The 25,194-nt window shown below is 39.0% G+C and overlaps 1 protein-coding gene across 2 annotated transcripts in view; it reads left to right on the forward strand.

Moving 5' to 3' along the window:
- Positions 1-2,656: 2,656 nt before the first annotated feature.
- The window catches only part of LOC146649656 (leucine-rich repeat-containing G protein-coupled receptor 5-like), a 53,714-nt gene continuing 31,176 nt past the window's right edge, over positions 2,657-25,194 (forward strand). Inside the window, exons 1-4 of one of the 2 annotated variants that reach the window (XM_085386206.1) lie at positions 2,657-3,567; positions 17,633-17,704; positions 20,542-20,613; positions 22,775-22,846. In XM_085386206.1, the coding sequence (XP_085242332.1) occupies positions 3,290-3,567; positions 17,633-17,704; positions 20,542-20,613; positions 22,775-22,846 (494 nt within the window). In that variant the 5' untranslated portion in view covers positions 2,657-3,289. The remainder of the gene's footprint in view (positions 3,568-17,632; positions 17,705-20,541; positions 20,614-22,774; positions 22,847-25,194) is intronic. The other variant, XM_085386205.1, reaches the window with a different exon arrangement.

The following is a 25,194-nucleotide window of genomic DNA, read 5'->3' on the forward strand; positions in this document are numbered from 1 at the left end:
TGCTGATGTGGAGGATATTTGAGTACAGTGAACTCATTGTTCAAGAAACCAGTTATAGATGATTTGACCTTCGTGCTATGGTGCGTTATTCTGCTAGAAGCAGCATCATTAGATGGACTGTTTTGGTCTTCAGGGGATGGAAACTAAAAGCAGCCTGACCTTTGACAGAAGGTAGGATGGATGCTTTCTTGCTTGCCCCAAATTCTAATCCTACGTCCTGAATGTCGCAGAAGAACTGGAGACTTACTAGACCAGACAACATTTTTCCATCTTCTAGTCTCCAGTTTTAGTCAACCTGTGAAAACTGTAGTCTTAGTTTCATGTTCTTAGCTGACAGAAGCACCACCTGGTGTGGCCTTCTGCTGCTGTAGCCTGCTTCAGTGGGTCGTCTTGACCATGTCTTTATGCCTAAAAGCTTTGAGCTGCTGTGATGTGATGGTAAATCATATATTTCTGTTTACAAGCAGCTGAAAAGGTCTACCTAATAATGTAGATGGTTGAGTATATATAAGAAGAATATAAACAAGAAATAAATCACAACATTCAACCAATTTATTACATGTGAAATTTATGTTTTTACTCAAAAAGCTGGATTGTTGATGCATTGACCACAAAGAGACACAAATCAAAGCAAACACCCTCCAATAAATATAAAATAAAAGAAAGAGACTAAGAAGATGAAAAATACACAAATTAGACAAATGAAAAGCAAAACAACCTGAAAAGAATCTGACAGCAAATCAGAAAGGAAATCAGTCTGTTATGGCTGAGTTTAATTACTTTAATTACAATGCTGTGACCTCACTGAGCCTCTCCATGCAGAAAAAAGGTTTTTTTCTAGCCCCTCGTGTTCTGGGTGAAGTGCCCCAAAAACCTCCAAATACAAAATACCTGAAACCCTCATTATGGTGTATTCCAGTATTCAAACATAATCTTTTCTAATCACAGCTGAACAGTTTTATTTATTTAAAAAAATCTCCTGTCCTGATGTGGGATTCAATAATTCACCAAAAGCTCCAAAACTACTATTTTCCATCCTTTAAAAGTCAAAAATCTTCCATTGGTGTATATGAATCAGTTGACAATCAGTTCATGAAATTTAACCGTGGCTCTTTATTATGAAGGGCCCAGAGATAATATATTCAAGTTTAAAGACCAACAGGTATGAAATCACTGGCTACAAGCTAATCGATACTCCAGAAAATAGTGTCACCATTCCCGGAAGATCCTTCAGACCTCTGTGCACAAATAGCAGGATGATATATATATTATTCAATGACTTAGACTAAATGAGCTCAGTATAAGGTGAATGCATACTAAACATACTAAACATTCCATTAAATGTTTACATTGTATTTATAGAATGAAATTAAATGCACATCTAAATAATAATTTAATGAGGTAATAATTATAACATATCAGATTTTATGATTTGTAATAACAGGGCTGCTACATGTTAACATGTACTGTCAGCTTTCTTTGGCTTCAAATACTAATATTTTTCCAGTTTTAGTGTGCACATGTTCATACAGCATTTTAAGTACTAAACTGCCATTTGGTGCTTTTCCTGTTACTAATACTCATACAGCTTATTTGCCAGCAGCTGTGTTACTTTCCGTCTGTATTGCGTTTATAATCGCTTCATATTATTCTAATACTGTACTTTTCTCTTCCTTGCTCTGCTGCCAGCACATTTATCCCTCTTTGTGATTGGTCAGGTGCTGCCAGCACCACCCCTTTCTTGTAGCTTGACTATTGAAACCTGGGCTGACTTACAGAGTTGACATGTGACCTCTGAGCCTGATTGCTGATATCAGGATAAGTGAAGGTAATGAAAGCTATGCTGGCTATGATGAGCTTGCTTTGTAGCACAGGGCTCTGGAATATGAATAACAAGATTACTTGCTGAGACTGTTTTGTGCAACCCTAATTTTTTGCAGACAGGTTAAAAAAATACTGTGATTAACAGCTGAAAAACATTAGCACTGTTAAGTTATTTGTTATAGTTATGTTTTGTTTCAATGGAATGTAAAAGAGAAAAAATAGCTACAATAAATAAGCATATCAACATCAGCTATGAGACAAATAGCTGTTAGGGGGGGCAACTCTGTTGCAGAGCGAACAAGCTAGGCTCGTTGGTGGCACTGCAGGCCAAGAGCAAAGAGATGGAGAAGATGGTTCAGCTCATTATCAACATCATTTAAAAAAAAAAAAACCCTGCAAGTTTATGCATAAAATGCATGAAATTCTTTAAATGTCTTTCATGTTTCCACAGCTTATAAGAAGTGAGTTTCAAATGTGAGTGCAAGTTTCCTTTGAGCACTTGGAAGGATGCACTAATCAGATGGATTTTGGGGTCCTTTCTGAGGAAAATTTAAACCTCAGACTCTAATTTTTAACAGACTCAGCTTCATTAAACCATTTGAAAGGATTCGGTTTAATTGAGTTTTATTTATATAGCACCAAATCATAACATCAGTTGCATCGAATTGCTTTATATTGTAAAGACCCTACAATAACAGAGAGAAATCCCCAACAACAAAATGAAGAGCTCGATGAGCAAGCACTTTGCTGACAGAGGGAAGGAAAAACTTACTTTTAACGGGAAGAAACCTCTGGCAGAGCCAGGCTCAGCGACCGACTGTGGGTGTGAGGAAGTTTCCTAGGTCTTGTTATAAGAAGCATGCTACTAAACAATAGTTAAAACAGTAGAAATAATAAGAATAAATACTAAAGTAAATAAAAAGTAGATAATAAATGTCCTATATCAATTTGTGGTGGAAATTACTTTTTTATGTGAAGGAAACTGAAGTTAATCCTCTCCTGTACGTTTTTATTGGGGGGGGACATGCATGTGACATAAATAATGAGGGACATGCTCTGTGGATTTTAATATTTACTTGTTTTTTCACTGCTGCTATTAAAAATCACGGCACACGCAGAAGCAGAGACACACCGCCTATATAAAGTGAACCACGGTTTACACACTCCTGTAGAGTGAGTGGAGGGACACACACACGCACACTCTTGCTGTGCAGCTCCACGCGTTCAGCCTGGAAAGCGACCAAACTTCAGACAACCTGCACTTTTATTCCACTCTTCAAATCCTCTTTGTGCTCCACTTTACATCCGGATCAGAGGAAGTTAAAACTGAGCGGTTTCCAGTTTGCTTCTGGTGAGTAGGGACCAAAAACCACCACAACGTGATCCGGATCCCAGGCTGCAACTTTATATTTCCACATCACTTCTGACTGAAACTTTCACCCTGCGGAGACAGACCACGCAGGACATGCTAGGGTTTGTGCCTGTCCTAGCCGCCTTTGCGCTGCTCTCGGTGGGCTTCAGGAGCGCCGGGGCTGAGCTGGAGATGCGGAGCTCCGCCGTGCCCGCGGTGCAGAGAGCTGCAGCTGGGTTGAACAGCTCCGGGGACGAGGTCGGGAGAGCGGGGCGGACCAGCTGCCCTGGCCGCTGCCGGTGTGAGGTGGACGGGCTGCTGCACTGGGTGGACTGTTCGGACCTGGGCCTCCGGGAAATACCGAGCAACCTGAGCGTCTTCACATCTTACCTGTAAGTCAGCAGCGAAGGTTTTCGTTTTCTTTAAGGTAACCTGTTGATCCAAAGTCTGCACAAAGTAAGTGTTGTGTGTGTGTGTGTGTGTGTGTGTGTGTGTGTGTGTGTGTGTGTGTGTGTGTGTGTGTGTGTGTGTGTGTGAGCGTGCCTGCGCGCGCACGGGTGATGTTATGTAGTGGTGAGAAACGGAACACCTGTCCTCTGTGCCTGTTTTTCGGGTGCATGTCAGGTGCTGTGGTTCATGATGTTTAAGGAAAAACATTTAATCTGCAGAGACCCAGAGTGCATCACTGAATTTACACCTGGAGACAAAAATAAGTTCCCAAATTCAACCACAGCACAAATGAAGCTGCAGTTCCCCGAATGCCCACTTGAGGCAGTCTCCAACAGTGGGTCAGTCCCCATAGATTCCCATATTACAATGTCCAACGTTAGAGGAGAGAAAACACGTTCACAGCCTGATACAAAAACACCTTTGCTCTCTTCACTAACTGCTGCAGTAGGATTATTTTTTATATAACTTAAAGAATTAAAATTTGAGTAAAAGCCATTACACACCGAGGACAAACAGGGACACGACATTCAGAATTTTTCAGATCTGAACTTGTTGCATTTTTTACAGAAAATTCACCCTCAAAAAACACACACTGTGAAAAAAATGAAGTGGACACCAAGCGATGAAGAGCTGGTCCTGATGTTTCTAAACAAGAAAAGGAAGAAACTGAGATTCTGGGTTCATCTAATTCTCAGGAGAAGGCAGAGGTAGGGTCAGTTTCATGGTTTGACCCAGGAGTTGAATCTGTGTTGCACAGCTGCTTTTGTGCACATTTCAGGATGTTGGTGGGGCAGTATGAACTCTCGTTAGCAGGGTTCGGACCACGTAAGAGAAGGCATAGAAATAATTTCAGAGAGCCTACTGACCTGAGCAGTGTCTATGTGTATGTCTGAGGTACAAAAAATAATAAATGCCGCAAATTCGTCCATCAAAATTACGGCGGTGTTGTGAACAGCTGCCAAATGGCTGCTCTCGGGGGACTCTAAGTGTTAAGAATAGGTGAGTCCAAAAAATATTTTTTATGCTTGAAATATTACACGGATTTTATGAGTCCGGCCTTAACACTTAAAAGTTCATGTCTTAGCTGAATCTATAACCAGGTACATTGCACAGACTGCAGGGTAAGAGTGCCAACATCAGGACAGGTGTTATTTCGGAAACCGTTTTCAGCCAAGACTCATTGAAGAAGCTCCTGGAGTTTTTCAAGTGATTCTATTCTTTCTACGTTTAGACAAATTTGGAGAGGTTTCAGCAGTTTTAAAGGAGCTCTGATATTTCAGGTTTCATTCTTTAAAGGCATTTAAGAGATTTTTAATTGTTTCAGGAACCTGTTGAAGGAGTTCTTAAAGTTTTCTAAATGGTTGTGCTGACTGGAAAAAATAATTGGATGATCGACAGATTATCAACTTTGAAGAGTATAAGAACAGTTTTAATAAGGTTTCAAGACCTTTGAAGAAGATTACCTCGTTTATCAGGAAGTTATCCCTTGGCAATACCTAGGAATGTATTGGAGTTTTTTCTTTGCTTCTGTGATCCTTAAAAGAGACTTCTCAAGTACATCAGGGATATCAGGGAATTCTTGTAGATGTTTTGATAGTTTCTCTGAAGCTTTAGGATTGTAGAATTCTAACATACATTTAGAGACATTGAAGATTCTTTAAAGGACTTTTAATTTATTCCTCTACAGGCAAACAGGAATGTGTGGACTGACAATGTTTCAAGGGTGTTGAAACATCAGAAGACAATTTGGTGTCTTCTGATAGAGGATTAACAGATCCTTGAGTTTAGCCCACAAATGTAGAGTTTCCTGGAGGTTTTGAGAAGGTTAGAGGGATTTCTCAAGAGGTGCAGCTGGTGAAAGAGTTTTGCAGAAGCTCCAGGCGTTCTTCAGGAAGTTTTGGTTGTGGATCCTAGGGTGCACATGAAGGTAAATAAAGAGGTTTGATGTTTAAGGACGTTTCGTCACATTCAGTGATCTCTAAAGAGGCTCCTGGAACAATTCAAGCTGTTTCATTGTTTTTGAGGAGGGAGTTTTCAGGTGTGCTTAGAGACATTTCATTTAGTTTTACAGAAACGCTAAACTTTCAGGAACACCTGAAAGGGGTCCTTAAAGATTAATGGAAGCTTGGGTGCTATGACAGCTTATTGGATCGCATCATAATAAAAGCTAAACAGCCCGAAAAATGGACTCAGTGGAATTTTAAATGTAGACGACTGGGAAAGTCTTTGAAGAATACACTCCAAAGTGAACGTATACAAAAAGTTTGATGTTTGATCCTTGAGGACTTCTTTTCAGCTTCAGTGAGTCTTAGAAAGTTATTCTGGACTTTTGAAAGAGGTTCCACAGGTTTTTTTGAGGCTTCTGGTGTCCTCCGGGAAGACGTTTTATGGCTGCTTAAAGAAGTTCTACAGATTTCTGTGGCCATGTAACAACAGTATTTGCGAAGTTTTAGTGTTTCTACTTGAGTGTAAACTACTGTTAAAGCAAGACACTTAAATGAATTCAAATCCATTTCACCTCACAGCAGGTCATCGGCCTCGATACCAGACTTGTTTCAGCTTCTGCAAAAGCATTACGTCATTGTACTTTGTGTGTGTGTGGAAGGAAAACCTGCTCGTCTTGGCTGTAGCTGCAAAGCAGCACAATGTCCAGGATTTAAATTTCACTCTCATTAAAGAAAACCTTCCCCTATTCAGAACAGCCGTGTGTGTGTGTGTGTGTGTGTGTGTGTGTGTGTGTGTGTGTGTGTGTGTGTGTGTGTGTGTGTGTGTGTGTGTGTGCTTCACAGTGAAAGCACTTTCCTTACAGTTCGTCCACGACAGGCAGATGGACACACACAAACCCACTCACACAGCGACTGCCAATCAAAGAGTCTTTGTGTCTTTATTAAAGCTCCAATCAGGAATCGAATCCAACAAAACATCAAGGAGTTCCTGTGTCTTTCTTTGTTTTGGAGACTAACCAGATAAATTTTTACATTTTTGTTTTGGTGCAAAAAAAACCCAACAAAACCCTGCATCCACAGAAGGGACCTGCTCTAAAAACCTAAAACTAAACATGAGTTATTTTTATTATTACTAAATGTAAATGCTGGAAATCAAAACTGCTTAATTGATGAAGAAATTACAAAGGAATAGTCCACACCTGTCCAAACAGTTTAAAGTCAGCTGCTCACTTTGAAAAGAATATGCATTAATGTAATATCTTCAAATGAAACCTTCAAATTATAATACATTTGCGATATAGTCCTTTTTTCTGGCGTTAAACAAATGTGTCCATTTCTATTCTGTTTTTGATATTTGTAACCTAGAAAATTGGGGACATTAGGCCACTTTAAATTTTTTTCCACATATCAAACAAGGATCAACAGAAAATACCTTCTGTCTGAAAGTCAGCCGTGGGGAGAGCAGCAGTGCAACCACATCAATGACATTGATTAATTCGGAACAGCATGAAAAGGAGGAGCCAGATGGAAGTGGTTTGCAAAGTGGCTTGCAGATGTGCCGCAACTGTAGGTGGTCTAAAGCAGCCTAAATATGCCCACGGTATAAGATTCACCGACTGGATATGAAGATGTGAATATGTAAAAGGCTTAAGACTGATGGTGTTTGTGGCTTGACTTGACCTGAACTAACGCTACGCTCAGTTTATTAATAGTAACTGGTATGAAGAGAACATGCCCCAATTTAAATACTTGGCCAATTCAATGGCCAATTAGCATATGTCAGCAGAATGTTAGCAATATAAGGACAAAATCAGCTTCACTTTAAGACAAATTAAAGAATAATAGGTTGACCAATTGCATTTATTTCCAAAAAAGGTTTTAAAAATTCATTTTTATTTACGAAAACCTTTTTTGAGAAGCTGCTCTCTCCTTAGTGTCCTCTGGGTGAATTGAAGCGCTTCTCATAAGTTGGGTTTGTCTTAAATTCAGTCCTCCTGAGCACGTGCTTATAGTATACAACAGGGGTGCCCAATCCCAGTCCTCGAGAGCTACCGTCCTGCAGCTTTTAGACGCATCCTTCTTCTGACACACCTGAATCAACTGAATGCCTTGTTATCAGGCCTTTGCCAAACTTGATGGCATGCTGAAGAGGTAATCACACCATTTGATTCAGCTGTGTTGGAGTAGGGATGCATCTAAAAGCTGCAGGATAGTAGATCTCGAGGACTGGGATTGGGCACCCCTGGTATACAAGAAGCCGTAGAACACCATCAAAGAGAAACAACTATACTCAGCTTTTTGTTATCAATTTGATGCAACAGATCTTGAAAGCAAAAGTTTTGATTCAAACAGATGAAAACTGTTGATGACAAACAGTTGATGAGTTTGTTGTTGTCTATGATCAGGACTTGTTATGTCACTTTTTTGAAACCAGAAACAATCAATTAAAATATCAGCTCGAATGTCCTGTTGTGATTTTGTGCCTCCTGGTTTGTTGTGAGAACTTTAAGGGACCTTCTGAGGAAAGCAACTGATCTCAGAGTCGCTTTACAATCTCCTTCAGTCTGTCTGTCTGTTTGACCGCCGTCAGTCTGAATACTGCCATCTGTCAATGCCTTTGTGTGTGTGTGTGTGTGTGTGTGTGTGTGCATACACTTGCTGCATGCCTAAGCAGAGCTGCCTGAAGTCTGAATGGGCCTGGAAGTCTCTATTCTACGTGTGACTGACAGCAGCAACACAGGAATGCATTTAGCCTCAATGTGATGAATGGACTGATGTATATATGAAGGTTTCTGTAGCCACGCCCCTTCTGGCAGCCATATTGGACATCCCGAGCCCTGAGCATATAAATCATGTCTGCACTTTCCTACACTAACAGCTCTAAAATTAAATGAATTTCCAGGTAATGCAGATGTTTAGCAAGAGTGAACTTCCTGACCTTTCACGTGACATCACAGGAAGGTAGGTAGCCCGTTTACAGTCCTGAGTGTTTGCACGTCTGCACTAGTGGAGTCTTAGTGTGAGGGAGCTCCATTGGTTTGAGCTCAGCTGTCATCAGATGGTCCTTGTGGATGCCACGGTCCACTGCACACTCACACAGTTAGTTAAAAGAGGACGTGACAGACAGGTAAATGGACTACCTGTCTTCCTGTGGGGGTATGGGAGAGGTCAGGCAGACAATAGAAAGTGATACTGAAATAGCCTTAAGCTATCAGAGATAATTGATTTAAACTCCACAACCGTGAGGCCACAATAAAAATGTTCATCAGTGCTTGGACATTTCTACTCCTAGATCTTAAAATCTGAGGTCAAAACATCCCAGCAAGTAAGCTACACTGATATTACTGAAGCTGTTTTAAAAGGCTGCGTTAAATTGCTAAATGCAGGCACAATGAATGTGGTTCCTTTATCTCGCTTTTAGAAAAACTTTGGACACTAAAAAAATGGTAATGAAAGGATGAGATTACACTGTATATTGAAAATGTGAGCTCATTTTGATTCCTGTAGTCCTGAAAACTTAGTGTTAACTGCTTGACAGCTCAGGACCTGATTGTCAGATTTTTCAGCTCTTTAATCTTCTAAATGTTTTCAGTAGGTGACATGTCTGGACTGCAGGCAGCTGGTTCTTTACCCGTTGTCTAAAACAAGTAGAATATATTTTTACAGTCTTGCTTTTCGGAGAAGACAAAGGTTTATTTAGCGGTTTATGTTCCACCAAACTTTGCACATCTTTCACTATTAATGGTGCCTTCACAGACTGAGCATCCCACCTGGACTAAATGCCTCCCTGTAACTTGTGTTGAACTATCTGATGGGATTATGTTGCTGAAATAATAAAAAAATAAAATGGATGACAGCATATGTTGGTCCAAGAAACTGTAGATCACTCAGCATTAGTGGTATTACCAACATGAATGCTGGATTTGAACTGTGGTGTGATTGTTGCGCTTTTCTTAGATGTCCTAAAAGAATCTCCGGTTTTTTGGCCAGACTACAGGACGGTTTTCCACTTTGCCATCTTAAATCAGTTTTTTTCCCAGGAAAGGCGGTTGGTGACATTTCTGTATCCTATTTTAAACTTGTAGGAGGCTGTGGCTCAGGAGGTAGATTGGATTATGTCGTAACTGGAAGGTTGGTTGCTTGATATTTGGCACATTCAGTCCACATGTTGAATTGTCCTTAAGCAACTGCTTCTGATGTATGAATCTGAGTGTTACTGTGTGCATGATAGGAAAAGCTTAAGGGATGGAGTAAAGTGTTGGATGAATGAGGCTTGTAGTACCTTTTCATGTTTAATTTGGGATGCAGAGATGAACTGTGTTCGATGATGATGATGGTTTTCAGAAGTGTTCCTGAGCCCATGCAGGAGTACCCACCACAGAATCAGGTCTGTTTTTAATGCAGCGCTGCCTGAGGACCCAAGGACCACCAACATTTAACTTGCAGCTTTGTCTATTTGCACAGGAACTTGTCTGAATCTTTGTTATTACGAACATTTACTATTTTTAAATGCTTATAGCTTCAAATGATTTGGAAAACATCCTGTTTTTATCCCGTGGTGAGAGATTTGATTACAGGTACAGCCTGGTCCTGACTGCTGTTTGCATCTTTGGTAAGAAGAAGCAAACACATTTTTGAAGCTGTGATTGCAGCTTTCCTCATTGCTGCAGCTTCACGTTGTTGCTCTCTCTTATCTCTGCTACTACGTTAAAAACACGGATCGTCACACCTTCAGACTTTTGTACTGTTTCTAAAGCTCTGAGCATTTTTGCTACACAGGGGACCAGAACTAATGTCTTAGACAGATAAACTCTTGATGTCTAGATTCATAAACATTTGTTCTTATTTCACTGACTGAGCAGCTCGTTTTAGGCGATCATCTGCGCCTCAGGTTACCTTCGTGGACACACAAACACAGATCTGACAGAGCTGCTGTTTATCTTGAGGTATCTTTTCCTTTTGGAGGAGACGACACAGACTGATTGAACCGACCGGGGAATAAACCTCCTGATGTTCTCTCGCCTCGGGGGGCCCCCCGCTGACCCACCCCCGAAAGACTGAAAGAAAGGCAAAAAGAAAGAGCAAAAAAAGACAAAAACTGAGAGAGGCCTCGCTGTCACACTACGCCTCCAAACTACACAGTTCCCTTTTCTTTTTTTTCTCCAGAGTTTGTCTTTCTGCAGCCCGCTGACATTTGAATAATCGTCTGATATCCATCAGTTTGAGCCTGAGGAGACGGAAAATAGACAACACACACACAAAGCTTCGTCCACCACAACATCGAGAGGGAAAAACACACAACATGGATAATGTATTCGTCTTTTCTTTCATCCTTCTGTTCGCCTTGTTCTTCATATGTGCCTCTCTTTCTCCTCCAGAAAAAAAACAACTCAGAAAATATTCAAGCGTCTGCCTTAAAGATCTTTTGGAAAAGTTTTGATCCGGTACTTTAAATTTACAGTATCAACAGTTTGCTGTACTTCAAGGTCCAGAAAAAGTCAAAGATCCTGAAAGAGTTTCTGGGAAGTTCATAAAGTATTACAATTTATCTTCAAAATATTTCAGAGTAATTCAACATTTTCCTTAAATTCTTGACTTCATGCACTTTATTGCCCCAAAAACCCTGCAGTTATTAAATCTTTATTAAACCTTTAGAGCCGATCGGAGCGGACACGCTCTGTTTTGCGTAACTATTTTTAAATCCCAGTAGCACTGCAACCACGTAAGCTAGCGCAAAAATTTTTTTTGCATATGAAACCGGAGGAGTTGTACTTACATCTTATGCCATCAGCTTGTCCTAGGTCACGGTTTCCTTCCACATAAAGCTTTGCAAAAACTGCATAAAAAGCGCTTGCAGGAACAAAAACATAATATTCCAGAAACACGCTTTACCGATCCGATCAGCTGTTCATAACACTTCCTACGTTGGAATAGACGTCAGCACGAACTTTTGCATTTCCGCCATTACCTGCCCGAAACCGGAAGTGACGTCATTTTCGCAGAAATGTAGTCTTTTTTGCGATCAGGGCCTCAGGGCCTATACTGGTCTTTTTAAAACTTATCTTTGACTTTATAACTTTCTGTGTCGTTTCTGGGATGCTGAGGACTCATATTGCACTGCTGGAAATAGTTTATTTTGATGCATGTGCTGCTTTTTTGCAAATTTGCATTATAATATTTATTTTCGTTTTTCCTGCAGTGTATAAAAAATTGGTGTATTTCAAAAATAAAACTATGAAGACACTCAAAATAAATTTCCTGTGGTGGGAAACTATTTTGTGCAACTTTTTTGTATTTACAGTTTTGAGGGATAAGCCTCTTAAATTTCTCTAACTACAAATATATGTTAAAAAAGCAAAAACGATTTTCAATTTTTTTGTAGTTTATTGCACTTTTTTGCAATTTATGTAATTACTATGCACTTAATGGATACATATCATTAAAATCTGGGCTATAATGGTTGTATTGATGTATAGCAACTTGAAATGCTCCCAAAAATGGCTCCACAGCATGTAAAAATATAATATAAGCTCTGGCGGACTTGGTTCTATGGTAGGTCTTAAAGGGTTAATCAATCCAATCAAATCCAATTCAACTCTATTTATAGAGCAGAGCAAACACCACAGTGCTAAAGTGCTCTCCAGTTATAAGACAGCAATGAAATACAAATTAAATAAAATATTTAAACAAAAAGAAAAAAAATAACGGTAAAACATGTTTTTGGTTTATATTAAAAATACTTTCATCTCAAACATTTAGAAAACCCCTCCCCTATTTAGAAAAATAAGATGTGCTTTAAAAAACATAAAATAAAAAAATTTTTTTTAGGAACTTATTGTTATAGAAATGTACAAGATGTAACTTTATTTTTGTAAAAACGAGCAGGTTTAAAGGCAGATTGGCATAATTTTACATTGTATATGCAAAATATCTTCAATCAGAACATAAATCTTTTTTTTTTGCAGCAAAAACATTCAAACTTTTCATAAATCTCTTTAAATTTGTTTCTTTTTGTTCTATTATCCATGAAATAAACATAATTTTGTATATATTTTGCAATAAAACATATAAAAATATATACAGATATAAAAAACAGTATTTAATTTCTTAAGTCTAATTTCTAGATATACTTAATTTTGAATTTATTTGTAAAATATTTCACCCTTTTTAACTATTTTAAATGTAATTATTATTATTATTATTATTATTATTATTAGTAGTAGTAGTAGTAGTAGTATAAAACAACAATGATGATAATAATATCATTGTTGTTTTTGTTATAAATTCCATAATAACTTTGTTTCCGGTATTTGACAGAAACATTGAGTCAGAGTGCACAGGAAACTTGGCAATTTCAAAATAAAAGCTCTGGCCTTCAGTCAGACAACAAACACAGTTTGTAGTTCCTGTGTATGTTTATACTGTCAGCATGCTAATCAGTGCTGGATGTTTACTTATTGTTAAAGCACAACAATACCTACTCCCATTGTCATCATCATCTCATCTTCATTGCAAAGTCGTGTGTGTGCGTGCGTGCGTGCGTGCGTGCGTGCGTGCGTGCGTGTGTGTGTGTGTGTGTGGTTGGGTGTGTATTCCGTGAAGGAAATCAAAACATAGGACACACTGTTGTCTGTCTGCTGCTTTCAGTCAACTTTCTTTCGATTTCGAATCTGTGTGGCAGTGAAAACAGCCTCTGGACCTCGGTCATCAGTGCTTTCTAAATAAATGATTCCACCTGTAAATATGCTGCTTTTCTTGCTGTTACTCTGAGCGGAACATTTTTCTTTGATGGTGTATTAGATAATTACAATAATAAAGGGTAGAAATGATTGAACTGGTGAGGCGGTGGGTGCTGTTCTGTGGGTTTTCTCTCAGTGTGGAGAGGAAAGAGTCAATTAAAAAGAAAACATAATGTTTGCTGTGTGAGTCTGTAGGCTGAGGTGCAGTGTCAGCACACCCTCTGGAACAAACAAGCAAGACTAAAACTATATCATTGTGCAACTATCTCTTCATCTGAAAACCTTCTTCACTTTCAATAGGAATCTTACACACATGCAGATTCATTCATGTACAGTACAGTCACAACAACAACGACAACATCAGTGACGGCACGCACAGCAACAACACAGCAGTAATTCCTCTTTTCCTCGAGCGTCTACAAGACTACTCGGTTTAGTTCAAGTTTGCCATCACAATTGAGTACCAACTCAATGTATGAGCTGTACGAGCTGGTGCTATAGCAACGCAAAAGTCCCGTTACATCATTTTTGTGCAACATAAACACAAACACAACAATCGAGGAGATCAGGGCGATTGTACACTGACTGCTAAACTGGTGGTAAGCGTCTGTTTCTCGACATTAGACCGCACTGTTGGTTTGCGTGTAGCTCTCATGACTCATCTAGTGATGTTACTCCCTGGCAAATTTTTGTCATGTGTTGTGTTGATGTCACAGTTTTGGCTTGACTCAGCTTGCTTGGAAGCCTGCCCAAAAAAAGTACCTGGTACCAGGTATTACCACGTAATGGAAAACCCTAAAAACCGAGCCGAGGAGAGCAGGTGTTCGAGGAAAGATATGTAAAGGTGACAATGATTGTTATGAACTGATGGTTTTGTGTTTTGTTGCAATTTTCTTTAAACAAGAAAAAACAAACCAAAAGTTACCAAACTAATAAACTTATCAAGTAATTTTCATTAACAGCTTTTTCTTTTTCATGCTCCAGACTTGATCTCCACTGACGGTCAGTGTCATGTTGCGCTAAACATGTAGTGACCCTCCAGAGATCCTTAGGATGGTGCTGATGTGATAACATAATACGACAGCATATGGTGCTCCATGTCTGTGCCAAGAGCTAATGGTGATCCAGCAGCTAATGTTACAGGGGAGAGACCTTACTGTTTGATAATATGGAGATTCATGAAAGTAAAAAACTGTTCTAAAAATGTACTATTCTTAAAGTTGAACTTTTGTATTAAGTAAAAACCTTTTTAACTCATTCATATCTTCAGATTCCAATCTGCTTTAACTTGTTTGTTGCAGTAGATGTTCCTATTAAGCATCTCTTTAAATGTAACCCTGTGAACCAAAAGGCTTCCGAATACTCTAATGATCAGGAACCTCCGAGACCAAAAAATACAGCCAAATGTGGAAGTCCCAAAACTCGCAGTTCCTCTAATGTCCACTTGAGGCTCCAAAAGTGAGTCACTTGCACACCCACTTCTAGCTCTACACACACCTCTAGCTATCGAAGCACAGAAGCCACACCCAGCTGCTGTTCAAACCTCTTGTTTGTGAGAAGGAGCCAATCAGAATAAGTTGTCCTAACAAGTGAACAAATGGCAGTAAAACTGCTTCTTTCAGACAGTGGATGAGCTGAGGGACTAAAATCAAGGCTCATTATAAGATGAAAAAGGATTATTTTGAAATATGAATCATACAAAGCTGCTCTAATAGAGCCCAAGTATTAAAAACATTTAAAGCTGGAAATAAGCAGCTTTAAGTAAAATCACATTTGCAATCATAAAGAAACACATACAGCGATTTCTGTTTATGTTAATGTTCTGTATGTGGGCACATGCAGAGGCCTCCGCCTGACTAATGAACAGCCCGGTGTGTTGAAGCACGCTCACACGCAGCCTACACGACTACATATTTATCTTTATGAATGAATGAGTGAATGAAATGTGCTGGTGTTTTTGTGAGCGGCAGTAAAAGCCAATCAGCCATAACGGCGTTAGTCTGCTCAAGAGTAAAGGAGCATTCTGCTAAAATAAAGCTAAACAGAGGCGCTCTGTGTGTGTCTGTCTGTGCGACCAGACTACCTGTGGACACACATTAACAGGTTTTATGGAGTGTTGAGAAAGTTCCTTAACAACCGGTGTATTCAACCTGCAGACACACCCTCTCTCTCTCTCTGTGTGTGTGTGTTAAAGACAGAGACAGTCTGTCTCGGCTTCCTTTCAGACCCGAGCCCTCCTGGAAAGACGCTACCTGCCGATAGTTATCAGAGAGCAGAAAATAGACGGTTCAGATAAGAGAAGAAAAGAAAGGAGGAAGAACGTCATGGCTGCACACAAACACAACATACAACAAACGGTGTCCCTGCAGCCAATCACAAGCACCGATGTCGGCTTGTTTTGACTTTGCTTTTGAGCCGTGGAGCCATAAAAGTTCCAAAAATATTCACGACAGCGCCCCAAACGTGAATTGTCGAGCAAAAAAATTAATAAATAAAAAATTAACCAACATGCTGATGATTTTTTTTCTGTTTCTGCAGCCTTGCTAGTAAACAGATGAGATCACATTCCTGACATAGTGTTGAGGTGTGTGGATGCACAGGTGTGTATGCGTGGGTTATGATAGTGATGTAGTGTGTGGGGTTTTTTTTTGGTTGTTTGTTTGTTTCTTTTCGGTAATTCTGTGAATGCGCTGTGTCCTTATAATCAGATTGTTTCACTTGTAGTCATTTGCTTCTCTTTGTAAAAAATCTTTAATTTAATTGTAATTTATTTTTCTGTGTTCAGTTTTCATCTGTTTACAATTATTTTGTAACTTAATGGATGATTTTCCACTTTATGCGGTAGCTTTTCTCTTTCAGAATGCCCCAAATGTTTTTTTTTATCAGCCTTTGTGTTTGTTTATTTATTCATTTATTTTATTTTCAGGTCCATTTCACTCAAAGAAAATACTTTTACTGGAGGCTTGTTTTATGGTATTGGTGTTTGGACAAAAACTTTAATTAAGACTTCATAACATCTGTGTGTGGGTGAAATATTTTGACTCGCCAATTTAAATTTAATTAAAGTCTAAAACTACATCTTCATTAAAGTCTGAAGTCACTTCTCCAGGCTCAGGCTGAAAGTTGCTTGGATGAGGGATGAAGTGTTTCTCCCACTGAAATTTGTGTTCAGGTGAACTGAATCAACCTCCTTGGATTTCCTTACCTGGGTTATTCATCACGCGTCAAGAGATTAAAAGTTATTGATATTAACTTAACAAAATAGCTTTAGCAAACACGAGTTAAAGCAGCTAGCAAGCGGTTGGACTAAAGCTTTGTCTGAGAGTGTTTATTTAACTGCAGCGCATAAATCTGAAGATCAGAATACAGAGACCATTACTGTAGATTTCTGTGAGTCTTTTTTAGTGGGAAACAACACAGATCTGTGTACAAATCAGAGCTGTCACTAGTGATTCAAAGTTCTTGAGCTAAGATAACGTGAAGGAACAGGGAAGATAAAAGTGTTTGAGTTTGGCTGAGGTCACTGTGAGCAAGCGTGAAGGAGGGAAACCTGCTCCTTTCTTTCCTCCGGCTCTCCTGCTTTCAGTGTTTCCAGTAATTTCTACTCCTGTCTTGTTTCTCACTCAGGTGTGTGTTGACTCATTCCTTTCACCGGCCTTAAAAGAGGCGGGAAGTCCTGCATGGGTGTGTTTATGTGCTTGTATGTCTAACTCTGTGCATAGGAAACCGCTACACTCATGTCCACCTCGTTTTTACCCTGAACTCTGCTAGACTGGATTTGTGTGATTGAAATTGCAAAATAATCCTTTTTAATCTTATACTGGGCCTTCGTGCAGCCCTTCAGTTCAGATCTTCTGTCTGAAGCGATTTGTTTTAGTGCTTCCTATTAAAGCCATCATTTTTCTGATTGGCTCCCCTACATTAACAGCGGGACATTAGTTTGGGTTCAGCATGAGGGGTCTTCACAAATGTGGAAATATATGCGTAACGGGGCTCCCAGAGGTTGTCAGACTAAATGTTTTTACGTGCGAAGGCTGTTGAATGGTTCCTGTGTCTGAGCATAAACAGGTCTCTGTGGTTCTTTAATAATTCATAAGTCTAAATAATTCTGTTTATTTTCAATGTGTGTCATTATTTTTACAGTCAACACTGATTCATTAATATGTATTGGATGACTTTTTATTAGTTTATGCTCTGTTGTTTCTGTACTTACAAATCCAGGTGTGTCAGTCACATCTGAGCCAAAAGGTCAGATGTGACTGACTAAAGCTAAAGATAGAGCGACACTAACAGTCTCTCTCTCTCTCTCTGTGTCTCTGCAGTGATCTCAGTATGAATAATCTGACTGTGTTATCCAGCGGAGCTCTGTCCAACCTGCACTTCCTGGAGGAGCTGTGAGTCACACAAACACATGGTCATGTTTTCATCATTTCAGAGGGCCTTTACACAACCTGTACTTATTTCCTGAAGACTTACTTGAAGTCAGTGTAGACCAGTGGCGGCTCCTGAAAAAAATCTCAGGGGGGGCAATTTTTATGATATCGACTAAAATGACCCATTTAATGAGTACATCAAACAACACAATTTAAATTTAAATTTAAAATGAACAACCATATTCTGGCCATTTGTATAGATTTGTAAAAATGAACATGAACAGATTTTTTTTTTTTTTTTTGAATGAATGAAAAATAACTATTGAAAACAACAACTGTACTCACAACTCACTTTTGAACAGTATGCACGGGAAACAAAAAAGTGCATTAGCTGTTCCACAGCCTGTCAGCCACGACTTGCGCTGGAACCAACTCCGACAAAAAGTCCTGTTGTATGCTTTTGACTTCTCCTTCGTTGCCTGGGTTAGTTGAATTTCGGGCTTGTCAGGTCCCAACTCTTTAACTTGCAGTTTTTCTGCCATTGTCCTTCTGGCAAAAGGGTAGGTTAGAAGCGATCTAACCGAATTTGGGGGAGGCTGTGCCTCAACCGTTAACAATACCGCTGCCATCGTCTCTCTCTGACCTTATAGCTCACTTAGGCTACTGACTGAGGTAAAATTCTAGAACAGCAAATCTTCGCGCGTTTTCTGCAGGGGCGCAATTTTAAGCGCCCCCAAACCATTTAATTCAGCGACGCTGATAGGTCAAATATTTATTATTTTCCCCTGGCAACCATTTAATGATAGGCTATTTCGCTGCATATCAAGGGCGCTTTGACGAGCGCCCCAGAAGAAGAAAAACACCGTTTGTTGGTTGAACTTTAATGAGTCAGCTGGTGAAAATGTTAAAATACGCCTGGCTGTATATGGGCACACACATAGTAAAACTATCATTGATGAATTTTTTAAAAATATATATTTTTACTCCTCCACATTTGGGGGGGCGGAGCCCGAGCGCCCCCTATGGGCCAGCCGCCACTGGTGTAGACTCAGAAGAAGTCTTGCCATTTCGAAACAATGGAGAAGATTCAGCATATATCACAGAGGTACAAGTGCAAGGTGACACGATGACACCGCTAATAGCTGCTCTAAAAGTAGAAGCCTCTCTAAAAATGGTCCAGAGGTGCACGAAAAGATGACCTTGAACCAACAATCAGGCTAACTTAAACCAGGCTTGTAGCTTTTAAGAACCTGTTCTCAGAATCTCCTCTCCACACCTTGTATATGTTTTCTTCTTTATCATCCTTCAAGTCTCCACACATGATCAGATATCTTACGAACTCTTGTTGGTGGGCGATGGACTGAGATGGATGAAAGTGAGGGTGTCTGAGCGGGCGTTGAGCTCATGTATCTGTGAGGAGATGATATGTAATCCCATCTCTCCTCACCTAGCAGCCGCCACGTCCTGTACGAACATTTCCTTAAAGCTGGGGAGCCGAGAGACAGCGAGGCTGACCTCACAGGGACCTGAACATGACTCTGACTGCTGTTATGCTCTGCTGCCAGCTGTATGTGTCTGTGTGTGTGTGTGATATTTGTCACCGCAGCGTGAGAAACGTCACTGCGGCGATAGGACACCGCACAGATGCATGCTGGGTGTAGGCAGACTGGCTGAACTTTGTGTGGCCCCTGAAAAACATACAGACCTACAGGACCCACTGTGGGTCAGTGTTTTGCTGTTGGTTTGAAATGAAAGCACCGTGTGTGCTGGAAACACGGATCCCCAAACACACCTGATGTCTGACTGTCAACTTGTCTAAAAGATGATGCTCAGTGCGAGTCTTAAAGCTAAACTTGTGAGTTTTTGGAAACAAATTCATCAGTTCATCTTGCAGACTGTATCCAAGCAGCTCTAAATTTTAATTGCTTAGGAATGGCATCTTCTAAAGATGAGATAAGATGCTGTCATATTCAGCATATAAGATGTCATATTTTTGCATTAAACTCGGAAACGTTTCAAAATATTAAGATAAATGTTGGTTGCAGTAAACCCTGCAAGCTCAAGGATTTGCTGTTAACATCCTCACCTGGACTGTGTTCTGACGTCCCGTCTGAAGAAGTAAAACAACAAACAACAGGCTCATAATTGAGGAAATACCCACAGCGGAGTATGAGTTCTACATTAGGAATGAAAAGGATTTTTTTTTTCATTATTATTATTCATTTTGAGAATAAATCCAAAATTTTGAGATTAAAGTTGAAATGGTATTTTGTAGAGTATAGCAGCCGTGGCAGCTGTTTGACTTGAAACAATTTTAACCTCCGTATTCCCACTTTATTCTCAACATGAACAATAATAATTTATCTTAAAACAATGTTCTTAATGTCTAATACTCCTTTGTAAATGCCTCCACCTACAACAGCAAGCACCAAAAGCACTAAGGACCCACTGCCAAAGTGTAAAAGAATAGTAAAAGCCCTCTTTTTGAGACACTTTGTTAGCATGAATGCAGCAGCTTTGATTGGTTGGCCCATCTCTGATGGGGGTGGACACGCTGAAAGGTGATGGTGGCACTTCATCTGAAGTTTACTTGGAACACTGAAGAGGACACCTTTTCTCATACCGGTACATGTTTCATTTTCATATTTGGAGGCTGTTTATAGGCTGACATGGTGCTTTGGGGTAAAAGATATTCATGGCTGTACACAAAAAACATTCACTTTGGACTCCTCATAGAAACATTAAAAAATATTTTCCATTTGTAAACACATCCCTCATTTAGTTCATTTTTATGCTAATTTGGCCAAAAATGATCTGAAGTCAATAATGCTTATAATCTCTCTCTCTCTGTGTCTCAGGCGTTTGGCGGGAAATGATCTGACCTTCATCCCCAGAGGAGCGTTCACTGGCCTCTACAACCTCAAAGTGCTGTAAGTTCACACATATTTCCTCACTGGCATGATGCCTCAGCAAACATACACATTTTATGATTGTTATGTGAATATGTTCCTAAAAGAACATCCTGGTTAAACACTAAAAAAAAAAACATTTATTGGTTTTTGGTGTTTAACCTAGACTGTTTAATCCCATTATACTGTCTCTGCTGGGCTATTTTTACTGGGCTATTCTCTACCTGTATTAAGATCTGTTCCTTCAAACTTGATCTTGACCTTTAAACGTCCTTTGAATTTGTAAAGATTGGCCAAGATGCATCAGAGAGCTTTATTGTCATTGTGCAAGCAGTGAAACTTCACTGGAGACTTCACACATGTTCAAAGATAAATGGGACTGGAGTAAGATAAGAGCTGTATACGGTTTACATCGGGGTGCATAAAGCATCAGTGATAAAGGTGCGATCTAACAGATTACGATTGTTTAAAACTGATAAGGGTCCTCAGAAAGATAGCAACTCAACCCCACCCTCTCCACAACCCTCACCCACCTCCTACCCCCCGGACACACACACACACAAGCACGCACACAAACACTGGAATATTGTGTGGTATGTTTACTGGTGCTAATCATTCACAGAGACACTTTGAAGATTTCATGTGTGTCTCGGTTTAGTGCACAGTTTCTGCAGTTTGGAACAACACTTCTGTTCCCTGTTTACATTTTACACATTCGCTCGTACCAACACATTATTCTGTTGTCTTTCATTCTTCTCTCTGTTCATTTCTGGGTCAGTTAATTTTCTATTTTATTGATCTGTAAACATTGGGACTGTTGAACTCCTGTTATTGCAGCACTTTATAGTACTGTCTTTATAATATTTCTAAAAGCTACAATCATACACATTATTAGTCTTGAAACTTGGTATTTGGTAAAGCATTTTTCTACTCAAACTGAACACACAAAGGGCTTTTTAATTACAAGCCTCATTCACCCAATATCATACACATTCATGCAATTGTTTTTTTATGCCTATGCACCTTGACACACCCACTCACACGGATTAATCAGGGACAACTCAGGGGTCGATATCTTGTCCAAAAAGACTTTGACATGCTGGCTGAAGTAACTAGAGATTAAACATCTCACCTTCTGATTGAGAGAGACCCGCTCTTCCTCCTGAGCCACAGCTGGCTGTGTTTTATGAATGGACGTTTCACATTTTTTGTTTTATTGTTAGACTTCATAAAATAATTGGGATTGACCAACACAGAAAGAAAGCAAGAAAATAAGTTTCCAGGTAACACAGAAACTTCTAAAAGATTTACAAAACAAATTCTGTAATAAATGGAGTTCCACAGGGTTGTGCACTAGGGCCTATTATATTTTCATGGGCCAGTAACTTCTACAATCTAAAGAGCCATTTTGAGCTAATTATTTTGTCCCCAAAATCTGTAGGGAGCCTCAAAATATATTTGAGTCTTGTATTGAAGCCAACACAACATGTCAATATTACTATTAAGTATAAACATCTTTGTATTCATAGAATTATTTGGTACTTTACAGATATTTATCTGGTATTAAACTTTTTTAATACTTTACTTAGTATATAGTATACTTTAAATACTTTTTCATTTCATTAACATCATGTTTATTGTTGCACTTAATGGGTTTTGATCTAAAAGAACATAACCTATCAACATAAAAAAAATATGCAAGCATATACAGGCCAAAACAGAGTAAGAAGTCTATTTTTAGTCACTCTGCAACCAGGAGCATTGGCAGTGAAAGCTGCAGTTTTGAAAGGCATAGACAATATTTTAGATAACACAGAATACATGTTTGTTTGCTATGCAGATGACACCCAGGTATGTTTATCTATGAAGTCTGATTTATTACTTAATATACAAACATGTCTTGAAGAAAAGGAGGATATATCCTTTAACAAACCAATATTATAAACTAAAATATTTTTTTAAAAATCACAACACAACACAGACAAGTATAAAAATAGTTATTCACCACTTTTAATCTATTTCCTTAATTTCCAGACTTTATGCTAAGATTACTGGCTTCTGATTATCCTGTAGATATACATGCGACTCTAGTATTTCCCAAAATGTGGTCCTTGTAAACCATCTTTGTGTTGTTTTGTTGCGTTTAACACTTTTTGTTAAAGTTTTGATTGCGTTTTTACAGGATGCTTCAAAACAACCAGTTGAGATCTGTTCCTGCTGAAGCCTTCAACAACCTGCACAACCTGCAGTCACTGTGAGTCACATTTCACTTTGGTTTTTTTTAGTTTCGTGTATTATATTATGTTAATTCTTACTTTATAAATATACCGTGCCATTTTACTGACCACACATTTTAGCTTTTATTAATACTGTGTATTATTTTAGTTTCTCTTAAATTCCTTTGTGTGCTATAATCATTTGTCTTATGTAAACCTAATTTTGAATCTATGCTTAATATAACTATACCTTTAACCTAACTTTAACCCCAAGTTAAACTACACCCTCTGTCTTTGTGCTATTGATGTATCTTATGGGAACATTTGTTAAAACATGTTTTTAACATATTCCTCAGCACATATGTTTTTATGTGCTGAGGAAGGCAACCTCTGTCCTGTTGTGCTCAGATCATCCTCTCTTTAATGATTTTCAACTGCTTCCATCAGGTCGTCGTTATAAAGTGCCTGCAGTGAAGACAAAGAGACATAGATTGTCTTTTGTACCTACTGCTATTATCATAGTTAATAACACTAAACCATAAGTGTTGTTGCCATTGCACATTGTACTTTTTTGATGAAAAATCTAGGTTGTTTTCTCAGGCTTATATTATATTATATTATATTATATTATTTTGGAGTGTGTATGTGATGTGTTGGTTGTCTGTTTGTTTGTTTGTACGGACATACTGCAAATCAATTTCCCGTTAGGGACAATAAAGTTACCAATAACCAATAATAAGTCCATGCGATATTAAAATGGCTTAATTTTCCTACAAAAAATGAATAATACACATATAGACACACTAATCCAGCGGTCCTCAACCCAAGTCGTTTGGTACCGGGCCGCGAGAGTTGAGTTTTCAGAGTTTTTATCTGTTTTAATTGTTATTTTTTTATCGTTTTTGTTGTTAACCCTTTAAACCCTAACCCATCACGGGTGACGGTTAGCATTTTCAGCAAGGATGGGCAACTCCAGGCCCCGAGGGCCGGTGTCCTGCTGGTTTTAGATCTCACCCTGGGTCAACACACCTGAATCAAATGAGTAGTTCATTACCAGGCCTCTGGGGAACTTCAAGACATGTTGCGGAGGTAATTTAGCCATTTGAATCAGCTGTGTTAGATCAAGGACACATCTAAAACCTGCAGGACATCTGCTCATAAGGCCTGGAGTTGTCTTCCCCTGGTTTAAAGGGTAAATTAGGTCAGGGTTTGAAGGGTTAACTCGGTTTCCCTGGGTCTTTGAATGTGTTATGAAAAGAGATGGGCAGTAACGCGTAACGTGTTACTGTAATCCGATTACTTTTTTCAAGTAATGTAAGGGATTACTATTGCAAAAAAAGGTAATTAGATTACTGTTACTTTCCCGTAAGCACGCCGCGTTACTGCATTACTAAAACTGTGATTTTTTTTGCAAGAGTGACAATGACGTAAGCGAGTACGACATTCGTGGAAACAGCTGTGTGCAGATAAACAATGGATCATATATCGAGTGCGGGAGAGAGTATGAGCGTGCAGTGTTTAAAGCGTGGAAGTACTGACCTTACTTTGAGTTTGATTCCGTAAAAAGTGACAAAAACATTAGCGTCCGCTGTTCACTGCGTGGGAAGAAAACTTATTTTTACAGCGAAAAAACCCTTAACTTCCAAGCAAGCACCAAGTGCGCTACGACGGAATGTGAAATTCATAGACAAACTCGCAGATTCTTCCACTGACTGCTGCGGCACATCTGCACCAGGGTAATCCTCTGCCTGCTATACAGGTGAAAATAGAGCAACAGGACCACTGAGTCTTTGATATTTTCTGCTGTTTTACTTGCATCTATTTGAAAGACTGAGTGTAAACACAAAAAAATATTTTATTTTATGTGCTGGGATGTGCAGAAAATAGGTTTAAATGTTAAACAAATTTCTTCCAGTCAGAGAATGTTGCATATAATTGAATTTTTGCTTGATGCATAAAGTTAAAAGATTAAAACTAATAAAACAAGTTTTAAAAAGGGACCTTTCCATTTGATTACATTTTATATGATGGATTATGCAGTAAAAGTAGAATTGGGCTGAATGATTTCTTTATTACCTATTCAGGTTGTAAATCGTGTTTTTAAAAAGTAACTAAGTAACTAACAATTAATTACTTTTGAAAATAAGTAATCAGTAAAGTAACAGGATTACTTTTTGGGGGAAGTAATCAGTGATTAGTTACTGATAACCTTTTTCAATTAACTTGACCAACACTGGTGATGAATAAATCTTCCTTTTTTTGCTACCAGTACTGGTTTCATTTTGTTGTATTTATCCGCGACAGCTTAAAGGTATAAACCGGTCTGTAGCGCAAAAAAGGGAGCGCTGCACTAATCCCTTCGTTTCATTTTACTCTTTGGTGGAAA

This window comes from Rhamphochromis longiceps, linkage group LG17 (assembly GCF_057381845.1).
Source record: "Rhamphochromis longiceps isolate RC_006_pf linkage group LG17, R_longiceps_female_GT1.1, whole genome shotgun sequence".
In the NCBI taxonomy this organism is placed as follows: Eukaryota; Metazoa; Chordata; class Actinopteri; order Cichliformes; family Cichlidae; genus Rhamphochromis; species Rhamphochromis longiceps.